This window comes from Podarcis cretensis, assembly GCF_951804945.1.
Source record: "Podarcis cretensis genome assembly, chromosome: 3".
In the NCBI taxonomy this organism is placed as follows: domain Eukaryota; kingdom Metazoa; phylum Chordata; class Lepidosauria; order Squamata; family Lacertidae; genus Podarcis; species Podarcis cretensis.
This window is the reverse complement of record NC_137172.1, coordinates 50,773,320-50,789,752: the sequence shown is the minus strand read 5'-3', so window position 1 is coordinate 50,789,752 and position 16,433 is coordinate 50,773,320. Positions and strand designations below refer to the sequence as shown.

The 16,433-nt window shown below is 41.1% G+C and overlaps 1 protein-coding gene across 4 annotated transcripts in view; it reads right to left on the bottom strand.

Moving 5' to 3' along the window:
* The window catches only part of WDR27 (WD repeat domain 27), a 63,980-nt gene extending 50,204 nt beyond the window's left edge, over positions 1-13,776 (bottom strand). Inside the window, exons 1-12 of one of the 4 annotated variants that reach the window (XR_013837505.1) lie at positions 13,377-13,775; positions 11,175-11,438; positions 10,422-10,620; positions 9,708-9,849; positions 9,050-9,174; positions 6,663-6,776; positions 5,709-5,760; positions 5,045-5,115; positions 4,000-4,111; positions 3,348-3,480; positions 2,528-2,631; positions 1,969-2,036 (exon numbers count right to left, since the gene is read on the bottom strand). Coding sequence is in view for 3 of the 4 variants with exons in the window: in XM_079971336.1 (XP_079827462.1) it covers positions 1,969-2,036; positions 2,528-2,631; positions 3,348-3,480; positions 4,000-4,111; positions 5,045-5,115; positions 5,709-5,760; positions 6,663-6,776; positions 9,050-9,174; positions 9,708-9,849; positions 10,422-10,613 (1,113 nt within the window). In the remaining variant the exon portion in view is untranslated. Of the gene's footprint in view, positions 1-1,968; positions 2,037-2,527; positions 2,632-3,347; positions 3,481-3,999; positions 4,112-5,044; positions 5,116-5,708; positions 5,761-6,662; positions 6,777-9,049; positions 9,175-9,707; positions 9,850-10,421; positions 10,621-11,174; positions 11,439-13,376 lie in introns of all 4 variants that reach the window. The other 3 variants (XM_079971336.1, XM_079971335.1, XM_079971334.1) reach the window with 3 other exon arrangements.
* Positions 13,777-16,433: the final 2,657 nt, after the last annotated feature.

The following is a 16,433-nucleotide window of genomic DNA, read 5'->3' as shown; positions in this document are numbered from 1 at the left end:
GGCTCATGGAACAGGACTTTCCCATCTCCCCTTTCTGTGCATCCCCCTCAACACCTCTAAAATCCACTCCTTTGGGGTAGGAATCCCTTTGGGACAATGTGGGATGCAGTGTGCAGGGATGCAGAAGGGTGGGGAAATTGGTGAAAAACATGAATCCTCACACAGCAGACCTTTGGATCCAAGCCATTAGAATTAGTAAGACACGGGCTATTTCAGTATCATGCATGTGTGTTTGAAGCTCTGCATTCATTTTACTTGAGACTTGTCTACACCAGAGTTCACTGTGTGTTTGCAGCTGTTTGCCTTCCCATTTAATCTGCATAGTCCACATGACATTACTCTCCAACAGCACCAGTCTTGATGCTTCCCCCCCTGTAAACTGAGGTTTACCTGATATGGGGATAATCCGATGAATTGGGGGAACTGAACAACAAATTTGAGGTCACATACTATTTTTTTCGATGTTTCTGGGTGGATGGCTCAATCCCTGCTGTCTACTACTCCCTTTTTCAAGCCTATCCAAGCCCACTACTTCCTCAATTCTTTCATTTCTTTTCCATTTGTACCCCTATTTCCAGGGCACCCCTGAACGGAAGACTGTAGCCTTATACATACCGTATTTTTCGCACCATAGGGCGCACCGGCCCATAGGACGCACCTAGTTTTTTTGGGGGGGGGAATAAAGGGGGAAAATTTATTTCTCCCCCAGGTGCGGGACTGGGGCGGGGGATGCCTGAGCTACCCCCGACCCCAGCCCCCAGAACAGGCTGCTATCCGCAAGCCTAGGGAGCCCGGCGGGAAGTCACACCGGTCTCCCCAGGCTTGCGGATATCTGTCCCCCGAGCTTGTGGGGCTGGCGGTGGGGAGAAGCGCGCTTCTCCCAGTGCCAGCCTCCAAACCAGGTCGGGGAACAGTGGGATGGTGGCGCTCCGCCTCCCCGCTGTCCCCCGAGCTTGTGGGGCTGCCCGATATCTGCACGAAGCCTGGGGTGCGTTGTGTAGTGCGCCCCAGGCTTCGGGATGCAGGCTGCTATCCGCAAGCCTTGGGAGCCCGACGGGAACTCCCGCGGAGCTCCCAAGGCTTGCGCATAGCTTCCTGAAGCCTGGAGAGCGAGAGGGGTCAGTGCGCACCGACCCCTCTCGCTCTCCAGGCTTCAGCGAAAGCCTGCATTCACCCCATAGGGCGCACACACATTTCCCCTTCATTTTTGGAGGGGGGAAAGTGTGTCCTATAGGGCGAAAAATACGGTATATTATTTTTTATCTCTCGTATTTGCACAAAACTAGAAAACTACACAAGCAAATTCACAACTGTCTGACTCTGTGCTTTTGCACATTTCTTGGTTGGGGAAGTGTTTTCTAAAAGATAAAAAATAAAGATCCATGCGCAACTGTATACATGCATGCCCTGTTGGTACTTTATTAGCATAATAAAATCAACAAATGAGAAGGCAGGGACAAACACAAAAGGGAATGCCTACTGGTATGAACAAGAAAGATCAAAGTTGCTCTGCATATACAAACTTGTGGTGTAGACTAACTCAAATAGGAAAAATGTGGATTGACAGCTAAATAATGCTCAAAGGCAGAGAATCCCAGATACTTTGGATAGCAAAATTGGAAAATATTTATGCCTTAGGTCTGGGAGAACTGTAGCTGATTAGCACTAACACAACTGAGCTAGTGATATAAACCAACAGCATAATTCTTTTTTGTATTAGTATTTCAGTGTAGATTTTTTTCATGACTTCTGTGAATAATTGCATCACTACTGCTATATTCTCCATCACTGCCCACTACATTCTCAAAAAAAATATTCTTTGGAGAGACATCATAACCTTATCTAATGTGAGGTTTGCTTTCCCCCCAAATTTAAGGTTCCTCTAAATTTTCAGTTTCAAGGAAGAATAAACTGTGCTATAAACAATAAAAAATTAATATTTAAAAATAATTTCAATACTGTACTCACCTTGCCATTGATTGCCTTCCTCATTAAAGCACATGATCCAGCAAACTGAATGCTGAGGGCACTGAAATCTTTACACACAAAAAACCCAATGTTATAAAACATTTTTTTCCTTTGCTAATATAGAAAAGTTGCACATTAAATTAAATACTGGCTACATGGCTACAAATCTTTCATCATATGTATGGTTAGTCAATATAATTCCACTGATTTCATCAACCTAATGCCAACGCATAAACTTCCAGTGCAATAACAAGGCAAACCTGCTAGCAGACAAGCACACCTCTGTAATTCTAACTAGCTAGTAGAAACAGAAACAAGACAGTCACACATGAACAATGAGCCTTGGGTTGATGTTTGCGCAACAGAACTTCTCCCTCCTTTCCTGTCCCCTGCAGCTCTCTGCCCATCAGCAAAATCTGCTCCAAAGGGGCAGACTTTGAGGAGCACACAGAGGGAGCAGAGAAAGGAGAATATCTGTTGTGCAAATGGAACTCCGCTTATGCAGTGATGGACTTTCCATATGTAAATCACACCAAGCTGTAACAATAAATTATCATACCTCTGTAATGTAAAACAGCTTCCAACTCAAAATTTGCCATGTTAATTATGAATAAGCCAGTAGAGCTTCCTATCCACAAGCATCGGGCATTCACAGTAGGCAAACTAATTGAAAATAAAAAGAGAAATAGAGTATCTACTTTAAAATAAAAATAAAAATCTGGCATTCTCTTCATTATAGATACAATGAGGTATTTTTAAGTTTTATAGCTTTTATACAGATAACTCATGATGTGAGCTGGATAATAAGCACACATGAACATGTGTTCTTCCTTTCATTTAGGAACATTTAGGATTTCAGAAAGGGTATCTCCCAATCCTATCTCAAGATATTGATGATTGAACCTAGGACCATCTGCATGCAAAACAGATGTTCTACTACTACTAAGCTATAGCCTGCACTTTAAAGTATGTTTATATTTATGTTTAAAAAGAAAAGTGCAGTGTCAAGATGATGAAGGAGGGAGGTTAGGGGGAAACAGTGGTTTTACGTGGCTTATCAGCTGCATAGATATAAATGAACACTGACATGAAGATAGAAATTTAAGGTTAGGAGTTATGATGCTTTAAGTGTGCAATTTTATTTGTAATTTGCTTATTCAAGGGTTTGACACTACACATTATTAAAATGGCATGCATGTCCTCCGTACAATGTCTTCAGGTTATTACAGCAAGGCTGTAATACAACATTAAAAAGTCATCACCTACTATAAAATATTACCTACACAAAATACCTTTATATAATTTTCTAATTCTTCTTATTATTCCCTTTTACATGACATACAATTATCAAGCAGTGAATGAAAACTTAGTGCACTTACCTGTGTTCTTCATCACCTACATTTATCGACTTGTCACAGAGTTCAATTCTGAGAACTGGAAAGGTAGTTTCAACTGTTTCTTTTTCCCTTAAATTATTTGAAGTATATGCCTTAGAAGGATTCTGAATCTCATCTAGGGAAAACAGACAATGCCTATTAAACTAGAAACAAGTTGCTTAAGACATTTAATGAAAGCTAGAAACAATAAGCTAAGTTCATAGCTATGCACTGCTGCTATATAACTCATCTGGCAGAGCTGTCTAGCCTGGGAAACTTGTGCTAGCAAAACACAGCTCCAAATTAGCTTTGATAATACAATTCTCAACTAGTATAAGACAATTTCTGTGTAGTACTATCTATCACAGCACACAGCAGGAGATGGTATCATACTGTCAATTGAACGTGCCTTCTTTGGAGCTGACAAAGTTCACACATATTCACATTATAAGTAAAGGCCTTCAAGATCAGTCTTTCTGAGCTCTCTATTTTGGAGGCCCTCCTGATTTGTGTGCCTGTATTATCAATTCCAATGACATCTGGATATAAAGTTAATCCAGATTCATAAAAAGTCTCTATATGAAAAATATGTTTTTAACCATGTCATTGGCTAACTAGTAATATTTTACAATGTTTTCCAGAAGCATCATGTTACCCAATTGTTCGGATTTCCTTATTTTGTTGTAAAACTTCTCTCTCTCTTTCTTTATATTTATATGTACCACACAGCGATACTGATGCCCACTACTCAAGCTGAAGATCCAAAGCTGAAAGAGAGAATAAAACTATAAAATAGCTTTCTGCACTTCTCTTTTAACAAGTAAATGTTTCTGGTATTATCATCTTAATTCAGTGGTGTGGCCAAATACCAAAACCTATAAATATAATAAAGTTCATCTCAAACATAAATTTCCATATTCTCCAACTTGTTCAGGAAATAGTATTTTGGCAACCAACTTTTTTTCAGGCAATCAAGTTGACTGTCTTTGATTTGGGCTAGATTTCTTCCTATATACCAGGCTTCCTCAACCTTGGTCCTCCAGATGTTTTTGGCCTACAACTCCCATGATCCCTAGCTAGCAGGACCAGTGGTCAGGGAACTGTAGTCTCAAAATATCTGGAGGGCCGAGGTTGAGGAAGACTGCTATACAGATTGTGTAGATCCCACTGAAGGATCTGTAATGCCTCATCACAATTTAGGATTTGCATAATGTCTAGGGAGGAGAACAGAGCGAAAGAGAAGTTAGGTTGCACAACAGCAATGGCCATGACATAGGAGCAAAAGGGGAGGGAGAAACAGCAGAAGTTTATGTAAAGCTGGGGTGTAGAGGAAGAGAGAAAAATGGCAGTTTTAAACAGCAGAGATTTGAGCAAAGCAGGGATGGAGGGACACAGAGTAAAATGGCACTCTTAAACACCAGAGGTTTGAGTAAAGCAGGGATAGAGGGACACACAGTAAAATGGCAGCTGTAAATAACAGCAAATGTTTGAGTAAAGCAGGGATGCAGAAGTTGGAAATGGTGCTTAGTACTCAAAATGTGTGTGGGGAGGAAGAGGCAGAAACTTATCATGTGGATAATATGTGTGCAAAGCAAGTTGCACAAAGGGAGGTGAGAGGAGGCATGAACATAAGGATGTAGGTGAAAACAGGGGTATAAAACTCAGATTACAACATGTCAAATTCCCAGAATGCTTCTTACCTGTCCATCTGCACATCCAGTGATAATCTGTTTATTTTCTTCATCAATGAAGAGACTCAGAAGAGGAAATGCTGGAGAAAAAGAGGCAGACAAGAAGCACAATAGGAAAGAAAAAGAAATAAGGAACCAGTGGGCCTAAACAGAAAATCCTCACTATCAAATCAATACAACAATAAAACACAGAAACCAAAAATAATTAACACTTAATATAATTTTGCATCCCAATATAATGATATTTTATGGATACAGGAACTCCATAGCACACATAGCTGCAACATCTGTCCCATTCATTTCTATGTAGGTAGCAGATGCAATTCAGTGTTTTCCTTTGAGATCTGCTGCCTCCACTGAAATTAACAGGATGGCACTTTGGAATGGAGAAATTCTACATATGCACGAAAATATACGTGAAGACTCTGGGTCATGGCAACTAAGTACAATTACTGCTGTCACTGGGAGTAGCATGGAGAATGGGAGTAATGATATGGAACTGAATGTATATTGCATTGTATTGTTCTAACCATTTATTTTGTTGTTTTCATCCAAATAATGCTTTGTTGTTTTGATCCAAATAATGATATTGGAATGGATTAAAATGCTCATCTCTTATGTCTAGTATTATTCTATATGAAAAGGAGGTTGGTTGATATTTTTAAAAGCATACCTGTTATTACTGCTGACTGATATATTAACAGTCCAGTACAATAGTCCCATACCTTTTGGGGGGGGAAACATGATAACGTATAAATGTCAGTTTATATAATAATAATAATAATAATAATAATAATAATAATAATTTATTATTTATACCCCGCCCATCTAGCTGAGTTTCCCCAGCCACTTTGGGCGGCTTCCAATCAAATGTTAAAAACAATACTGCATTAAATATTAAATATAATAATGAATTTAACCAATGTAATACTTTATAAAAGCCATTTGATTTTTCTGTTGATTTCATGGGATGGGAACAGACCAAGCAATACAGAAAATTTAATTATGACTGAACAGTAGCATTCAGTTTTAATAACTGATCATGGAAAGCAGTTTTGAAGATTATATAGTATACCCAGTCTTTATTTTCCTTCTAATTAGAATATTCTTTATAGTAAAACAAAGCACATTAGCACTATATGTTTTAATATTTGAGTGCTTCTCCTTTTGACTTAGGGGACGCGGGTGGCGCTGTGGGTAAAACCTCAGTGCCTAGGGACTTGCCGATCGTATGGTCGGCGGTTTGAATCCCCACGGCGGGGTGAGCTCCCGTCGTTCGGTCCCAGCTCCTGCCCACCTAGCAGTTCAAAAGCACATCAAAGTGCAAGTAGATAAATAGGGACCGCTTTATAGCGGGAAGGTAAACGGCGTTTCCATGTGCTGCGCTGGTGCTGGCTCGCCAGCTGCAGCTTCGTCACGCTGGCCACGTGACCCGGAAGTGTCTTTGGACGGCACCGGCTCACAGCCTCTAGAGCGAGATGAGCACGCAACCCCAGAGTCGGACACGACTGGCCTGTACAGGCAGGGGTACCTTTACCTTTACCTTTTGTCTTAACATCATACTAAGCCTCATAACCTGAGCCAAAATAAAAATATTTTTAAAAAAACAAAAAGAGAATTTCCTTGCCTTAAAACTTCTGTCTTCAGAAACTGATATAAGTCTATTTTTTTCCCAAGGGCAAAACTCAGCAGCAGTCACTGGAGCCAGGTGACCCTCCAATTCAGCAAGTATAGCCTCATCCTGCAATTGATCCCAGAAGAAAAACAGATAAATTTCAAAATAAAATTGGTAGTGTCTGATCCCAATAATTGTGAGTTCAAGTAATGTACTTGTCCATCACTTGTGAAAAATACAGCTACTTGATGGACCAGAATACAACTTGCTTTCAAATGATTTCTACTTCTTTGATGGTACAGATAGGTATATTTCAATATCACACTGTGGTATGTTTGACAACATAGGCTCTCACCTTTGCTTTTTTTTTTTAATAAAATTTTTTATTAATTTCCAAATTTTTAACAAACACAAAAACAACATAAAAACAAACATAAAAAGTCATACTTTCTTTACCTCATTTCCATAAGCCTCTTTTCCCGGACTTCCCCATACCTTCCCCTTTTTGCATCCTTTATTTTAAACAATTGTTCAGCAACCCTTCTTAGCCAATTAAATATAAATTCATTCTCCTTTTTAATTTCACCCTAAACTTAACACAATTTATCGCTGCAATTCTACGTCTCCCTCTCCCTCTGCATTTTAGCACTCCTCAATTTTATAGTAACTCTTAAGATATATTTTAAACTTCTTCCAATCTTCTTCCACAGTCTCTTTCTCTTGGTCGCGGATTCTGCCGGTCATTTCTGCCAGTCCCATAAAGTCGATCACTTTCGCCTGCCATTCCTCCAGCGTGGGTAACTCTTGTGTCTTCCAATACTTTGCTAGGAGAATCCTTGCTGCCGTAGTAGCGTACAAAAAGAAATTTTTATCCTTCTTCGGCACCAGCTGACCGACCATACCCAAGAGAAATGCCTCTGGTTTCTTGTTAAAGGTGCACTTAAGCACTTTCTTAATTTCATTATAAATCATTTCCCAGAAGGCCTTAATCTTTGGGCAGGTCCACCAAAGGTGGAAAAAGGTACCTTCAGTCTCTTTACATTTCCAACATTTATTATTGGGCAAATGATAAATCTTCGCAAGCTTGACTGGGGTCATGTACCACCTGTAAATCATTTTCATAATGTTTTCTCGTAAGGCATTACATGCCGTGAATTTAATACCTGTGGTCCATAACTGCTCCCAGTCAGCAAACATAATGTCATGACCTATGTCCTGTGCCCATTTGACCATAGCTGACTTCACTGTCTCATCTATTGTATTCCACTTCAACAGCAAGTTATACATTCTTGATAAATTCTTAGTATTGGGTTCTAACAGTTCTGTTTCTAGTTTCGATTTCTCCACCTGGAAACCAATTTTCCTGTCTTGTTTGTAAGCCTCCATTATTTGAAAATAATGGAGCCAATCTCGTACCTTGGACTTTATTTTCTCATAACTTTGTAATTTAAATTCACCACCTTCTTGTTCTAAAATTTCAAAATATTTCGGCCAATTAGTTCTCATATTAAGTTTCTTTACCTCCTTGGCCTCCATAGGTGAAAGCCACCTGGGAGTTTTATTTTCCAATAAATCTTTGTACCGTATCCAAACATTATATAGCGCTTTCCTGACAATGTGATTTTTAAAACCCTTGTACACTTTAACCTTGTCGTACCAGATATATGCATGCCAACCAAAGTTATTATCAAATCCTTCCAAATCTAGAATATCTGCGTTCTCAAGAAGTAGCCAATGTTTTAACCAGCAGAAAGCTGCCGATTCATAGTACAGTCTCAAGTCCGGCAGGGCAAACCCCCCTCTTTCTTTAGAATCGGTAAGTATCTTAAACTTAATTCTGGGCTTTTTGCCCTGCCAGACAAATTTAGATATATCTTTCTGCCACTTCTTGAAACAGTCCAATTTATCCACAATTTGTAGTGTCTGAAACAAAAATAACATTCTAGGCAATACATTCATTTTGATTACTGCAATTCGACCTAACAAGGAAAGCTTCAGGTTTGACCATATTTCTAAATCTTTCTTTATCTCAGTCCAGCACTTATCATAGTTATCCTTAAATAAGTTAATATTCTTAGATGTCATATTAATCCCCAGGTATTTTACACTCTTTGCCACCACTAACCCAGTTTCCTCTTGGAATCTCTCTCTTTCAACATTTGTTAAATTTTTTTCCAGTACCTTGGTTTTTTGTTTATTCAACTTAAATCCTGCGACCTGGCCGAATACTTGAATTAATTCTAAGGCTCTTTTGGTACTAGTGTCTGGCTCTTGCAAGGTCAATAATAAGTCGTCTGCAAAGGCCTTCAGTTTGTAATGTCTGGCTCTGACCTGAATCCCTTTTACCAGCTGGTCCCCCCTAATCATGTTTAACAAGACCTCCAGGACCGATATCTCACCTTTGCATTTAGCATGTATATCCGATTGCCAGCACATACTGCCACAGTCTCATCATCTGGACTAAATCGCACATAAAGCACCATTCCCAAAAGTGTTCCTATAACAACGCCTTCTGGCATTACCCCTGCAATATTTGAAACATAACGCTAAATTATTATGACTATTTGACAAAACGAAAACTTCAATAGTTATGTGAAAGCTAGTTATTTTTAATAGCAAACAACATCATATATATTTTTAAACAGGCTAATCAACATACTGATTTCTGAAGCAACGTAGGCTGCAGTCCTAACCATGTCTGCTTAGAAATAAGTCCCACCTAATTCAATAGACTTTACTTCCAGGTAAGTGGGATTAGGATTGCAATCTATACAATTCTACTCAGAAGTAAACCCTACCTACTCTCAAGTAAATGGACAGAATTACAGCCCAAAATATTTCAAAAAAACCCTCTGTACCATTGTTCTTTTTCCCCCTTCTGTAATACAGAAAAAGAAAAAACTAACAGAAATTAGAAGTTTAAAACTCAACAAAACCTTCACTCAGCATCTCCTACAACCATGGAATCTTCCCTCTTGATAAGCTCAATTTCACAAGCATAAATCGAGGCTGGTTAGGAGAATCCCACCCACTGAATTTTTATCACAAAGTGTTCACCTTGTAAAAACTTCTTCATGCATTCATCCAGATTCCACACTATTACGTAGTCACGTGAAGCGGAGCAAATGAGGAGTGGATTGTCTTTGCTCCCAAATGCCAATGCAGTAATTGAATGGTGATGACCTAGTAAGTGTAATGGCTGACAAAAGAGTATTTGGTAATTTGAAATAGATATAAAATATGCAGCTAATCATTCAGTTTCTTCCAAAATATTCATTTTAGTTATACAAACTATCTCTTGATCTCAGAGTGATTTATAGAATTTAAATACAAACATTTCAAACATATATAAAAATATAAACATACAGCTAAAATACCTCCAGTCTAATAACCAACCAGCAAATATCTGCCCATTTTTAAAGGCTTAGCTTTTAAAGGGAAAGCTACTCATTACTGAGGACCAACGAGGCTGCTACTCATTACTGAGGACCAACGAGGCTGCTAATTTTATGAGTATCACATAGGGCTATCAAATAAAGGCTGCCCTTGCTTTTTCACCCCAGATGTAGTGACCACCCCTTCTGGCTCATATACTATATTGTCTCCTAAGCACTGTTTCCATTCATTTTCAAAGAATTTGCACAGGAGCACTGCACAGTGGACTGCATTCTTTGGAACACTGTTGTTGTTCTTGTTAATATACATCTTACATGCCAATCTTACGGATTCTTGAACATAAACTAAATCCTCGGAAAGAACTAAGTTTTCAACCTGGCGGTCAGGATCATCAGTAGTATTCAAAATACAAAGCTCATTCCCATTCAAAGGAAAAGCACAGTAATGCATGCTACAAGCAAGCTGGACATGTGATTCTGGCACTTTGGATCTAAAAACTTGTTTTTCAAGAACAATGCTGCTGCTACATCCTTCTTCAGCAAAACAGAGGTCCACAGGGCTTTCCATTGGACAGCTGAAATAGACACCAAATTAGCATTTAATTAGAAATGTCTCATTCATTGGATAGCAGCTACATTTATAATATTTTAAAGTATTTATGATGTTGAAGTAAAATATTTATGATATTTAATAGGACAACATGGCTAAATCATCACAAAATTATTGACCCCTTTATTAAAGGATAATAAATATGCAAGAGTAAGACAAGGGCAAAGCCTCACAGAACGCATAGGCATGACTTTGCAGAGAAGAATTCAGACCCATCATCTGCCATGAGCCGGGAGGGGGGAGGGTTAGCTTTGGGAGGATTTAGGTATCCTGTGCCCAGTTCTGCTAGCAGAGTTGCTCAGTCATCAGCAAGGGAGACAGAGCAGAAAGGAGTGCTCCAGTGCACCCACCTATTTCAACCTGGTCTGCAAAACCCCAAAAAAGAAATGAAATTTTGCCCAATTTGATTTCAAACCATGTAGGCAAATGAAGTGTTTGTCTTCAGGTCAGGGTTTGCAGGTACTGCTGACCAGCTGATAATTTACAATGCAAATCTTTACATCAAACACTGCTGCTTACCAGTTCCAGTTAAAGTACTGCGATGTCTCAAGACAGTCAAACTTTATCCATTTCCAAGAGTGTAATGTTTAGGACTGCCACATCACCATGACTGTTTGGTTTTCTGGTTTGTTTTCCTTTCTTGAAAGACCATAGTCTTCATCCAATCATACACAACTGGATGAACACAGAATGCCGGAACTTCAGTTGTGCATTCCATTTTTGCCCATTTTTATTTTGAAACAAAACGTAGACAAGCTGAGCTTTGTTGCCAAAGATGGGTAACTGTGAAAAGAGAACTGCTGGTGATTAAACTTCTAAAAAACAAAGAGGATTAGACAGTTTCAAGTCTCTTGTTGGCAACAACATAGCAAAAGCTGACAACAAAGGCTTTCCATCAGTGTTGCCAGACAGGCAACAATTCTCTTATATGTGAAAGAATTCAGTCTTTTTAAATTTTATCTTCAGTGCCAGCATCCTATAAGAATTCAAGCTTGTTCAGTGCAGTGCTGTACTAAATTATTTTGGCATCAGCTTTATATGGGAGGACAGAACAGTATTTGCTTCCCAGGGTGGCTGGTAAGTCTCAAGCAGACAAGTGTGTGAGCAGGGGCAGGATTTTCTCTGGAAGTGCTGGCAAGGGAATCACGGATCACTGTGCTGTAAGGAATTTCAGCAGCAGAAACAGTGCAGGAGAAGGGCTTCCTTCTCTCTCCATCTGTCTAGTTTGCAGGTGCCAATGGCTCCAACTCCCATTAGCTCTAGTCAGCATGCCCAATGGTCTGGGATGACGGGAGTTAGAGGGCACCATCACAGCTGCACACACCCCAAGTCAGTGTTTTTCAATCAGGGCTCCACAAGTATCTCCTCACACCCAAAGGTCCTAAATAAGAAAGAGACTCTGCATTTTATAATGGTGAAATAAATTATTACCAGTTTTCACTTTGTTTTGTTTTTTCTCCTTTATATATGGGAGCGGGAAGCAAGAAGAATTGTCTGCTGCTTCCATTGGGCAGTATTACTGTACAGCAAGAGACTGCTGCTGAGAGGGGCTAAGGCCTGGCAGACTCGAGTTCGAATTCTCCACTCAGCCATGAAGTTCACAGGCCCGGGTGACCTTGCACCAGTCAGTTTCTCAGCCTAACCTACCTCATGGGCTTGTTGTGGGGACACAGTGGGCTGGTGGGGAGAGAAATGTACACCCCACCCAGAACTCCTTGAAGGAAAGGTCTAAGACTAAGTGCAGGGCCAGATTTAGATTTGATGAGGCCCTAAGTTACTGACAGTAATGGGGCCCTTTATATGTCCAGCTGTCCTTTGTCAACAACAAATTGTCACTGTTTTTTTGTGTTGAATATATAAAGGTAAAGGTACCCCTGCCCGTACGGGCCAGTCGTGTCCGACTCTGGGGTTGTGCGCCCATCTCACTTAAGAGGACGGGGGCCAGCGCTGTCCGCAGACACTTCCGGGTCACATGGCCAGCGTGACGAAGCTGCTCTGGCGAGCCAGCACCAGCGCAGCACACGGAAACGCCGTTTACCTTCCCACTATAAAGCGGTACCTATTTATCTACTTGCACTTAGGGGTGCTTTCGAACTGCTAGGCGGGGATTCGAACCGCCGACCATGCGATCGGCAAGTCCTAGGCACTGAGGTTTTACCCACAGTGCCACCCGCGTCCGTTGAATATATGCTATATGGTAATTTATGGACCTATAAGTTATCTAAAGCCATTTGCACATGTTGCCATGCAACCAGTCCATGCAGAATGCAGACATCCTATATATAGAAATGAGCAAACCAGTGATATTTTAGTGAGCGGACTAGCAGGCAGGGCCCGTGACTTACATCATAGGAGCCTACACAACACAAAACACTGTTGCTGTATGTAGGTTTTATTTCATCATCATTATCATCGAACCTTTATTGGCATCACATACAAACATCCATAACATAACAGTACAGAGTTACCACTTTTTATCTTGTATTTTGGAATTATAATTTTTTGGGGGACCCCCAAGAGAATGGGGCCCTAAACTATAGCTTATTTAGCGTATACGTAAATCCGGCACTGTCATACAGAGCCGAAAAGGCTCGAGCAAATACTTGGGGATTCCCTGCGAGGGGTCCGAACGCAAATTGCGCTCTGAGGCTCTGGTACTTGGCCGTTGCTGGATTCCGCCGCGAAACCGTTGGGGGCGTGGCCTCCCGCAGGAATACTTACGTCAGCCAAGGCGCCGCGAGAGGGACGTTCAGTGATTTTCTTCTCGGAGAGCAGGGGGCGGAGCTTGCCCCTTCCTAGCCCTTGCGGACACAGGCGATTAGCGGAGAAGGGGAAACTCGCACTCGAGTCCGCCTCCGTCTCTCCCTCACAACCACCAGCCACCGGGTACAGCCTTGGTCCGCGCCTGTCTTCGCCGTCCGCGGCTGCTGTGGAGACACCCGCCTGCCCTCGGAAGTGAGGGGCCAGGGAGGAGGTGGTTCTAATCCTTCCCCAGCGAACGGTCTAGTGCCGGGAACTGTCCGGTTTCCTAGGTTACAGTGACGCCTACGGCGAGGCCGCGAGGCCAATTCCAGCCGCCGCCTTCGCGTCGTCCTCTCTCTGAGGTTGTCCAATGAACGGAGATTAGGTGACCGCGCGCGCGGCTCCTGCAGATTTTGCATCTCCCGCGCCGGGGTGGGAGAGACATTAAGAGGCCGACTTTCGACCATGGCTGCAATCCTGTTCACAGATGAACTCAACACTGTATCATTTTATGTACACAGTGAGAACAAATTAGAAATACCCATCGTACTGCTAAATTTCTTACCCACTCTAATGTCAAACTTTTTAAAATTAAGGAAAGTGCGTTCATTAGTTCCACTGCAAAGGGGGGGGGGGTGTACAGTTGCAGAGTGGCAACATGGAAAACCACTGTTTTAGATCCACTGCCAGCTGCCAGGCAGGAGCTGCATCTGTGCCTACCCATTTCTTCACTTGTATCAGTTTCACTCTCCATAGCGATCAGAGTGAACAGCTATAACTGCATGCAGATAGGGAAGTCATACAAGCAACCAAGGGTGCAGGGAGCTGCGAGAGCAGCTGTGGCTGACTTGTTTCTCACTTGAGATCAGATAAACATTTGTTCTTCAGGTTGCAGCCTAGCAGTGCTAGACTAACAGGGTTGAGAGCATTATATGAATCATTCCATTTAAATCTGTATTTCTGATCCAGAGAGCCACATGAGGCAACAGAAAGCTGTGCATTACATCTTAAGTGAATGGATGTTGTTGTTGTTGTTTAGTCGTGTCCAACTCTTCGTGACCCCATGGACCAGAGCCCGCCAGGCACTCCTGTCTTCCACTGCCTCCTGCAGTTTGGTCAAACTCATGCTGGTAGTTTCGAGGGTATTTTCCAGGGAGTCTTCTCTTCTCATGAGGTGGCCAAAGTATTGGAGCCTCAGCTTCACGATCTGTCCTTCAGAATGGATAGGTTTGATGTTCTTGCAGTCCATGGGACTCTCAAGAGTCTCCTCCAGCACCATAATTCAAAAGCATCAATTCTTTGGCAATCAGGCTTCTTTATGGTCCAGCTCTCACTTCCATACATCACTATTGGGAAAACCGTAGCTTTTACTATATGGACCTTTGTTGGCAAGGTGATGTCTCTACTTTTTAATTTGCTGTCTAGGTTTGTCATTGCTTTTCTTCCAAGAAGCAGGCGTCTTTTAATTTCGTGGCTGCTGTCACCATCTGCAGTGATCATGGAGCCCAAGAAAGTAAAATCTCTCACTGCCTCCATTTCTTCCCCTTCTATTTGCCAGGAGGTGATGGGACCAGTGGCCATGATCTTCGTTTTTTGGATGTTGAGCTTCAAACAATATTTTGCGCTTTCCTCTTTCACCCTCAATAAAACGTTCTTTAATTCCTCCTCACTTTCTGCCATCAAGGTTGTGTCATCTGCATATCTGAGGTTGTTGATATTTCTTCCGGCAATCTTAATTCCGGCTAGGGATAAACAGTGCCAATTAATTCTTGGTGTATAGGTTTCTGTTGCCTCCTGTGGTTCTCTGTGTATAAATTGCCACAAAGAAATACAGACGCTTTTATAATAATTCATGAGATTGTGTTTGGGATGGCTGGAAGTGGGGTGCCCCCACTCCCAATAAGACATTTTAAACGTACTGGATGTAGCAGATCATATGTGCAACACCTGTTTATTTACATTGGATTCCATTGGTTGGCTCAGGACAACTACGTTTACGATTACAGTATACATCCTATTGATTTCAATTAACTTGCATACTTTTAGTAATTGAGTGCAGCACTGCACTTTTAAGTCATGGAATCTAATACGAAGCAGCCCAAATGTTGTGTTTTTCATGTCTAAATTAATCTTCCAAATCTGATTACCTACAAAAACAAAGGACCAACCTTTTCTAACAGAAACCATATATGCCAAGGAAAGAATATTCAAGTCTAATATTGTGAGCATTTATACACCATAAAATTGGAACAACATGTGGCTTCCCTCTTCCAATAATGTGTACTGATTTAAAATTTATGGAAAGAGCCCATTCTAAATCAGTTCACTTCTAGCAGTGCTTACATATTTGCAATTGCATGCATTTGCCCCCACTATAAGGGGTGGAGTTGGGCACTGCAAACTGCTAACATATTTACCAAGGAATGAAAAAATGAGAACCAGATGAGGAGCACTCAAAATGGCTGGCAGGTAAAAGGTATTGCCAAGAACATTCCTGCCAATGGTATGCTACAGTAACTCCAGAGACAAATGTTTTGAAAGCAGAGCTGGACCCTGGAATCTTTGTGGGCTCTCTTCCTGTCTCATGATGGCTAGGAGCTGGTCTATTAACAGTCTTTCTTGCTCTCAAATACCCACTTAGCAGTCACAATCACTTAAGTGCTTTAATGCTCTTATGTAGAAAACAGATTGCACCATACTCTCTAGCAAAAGTTATCCCTAAGTCTTGCTGGGTCTCTTGTGACTTGCCATGGAGATGCAGTGCAAATAAAAATATACCTGACATGGGGACATACTGAATATGGGTCTTTGGGTTGTAGTTATTTTTCATATTAAGGTTTCATATTAAAGTTTTTAATAAAGTTTTTCTGTGCAACATTGTCAGTTTGAAGTCCCACTACTGAATCATAACTTAACGTTTTTGTTACTGCTTTTGGATAACTCCCAACTTTTTTTTTTTTTTGCATTGCTGGTAGTATGTGGGAAGACTTTTGTTTTCGTCTAAAAGTTTTTTATGCTCTTGTACCTGACGTGATG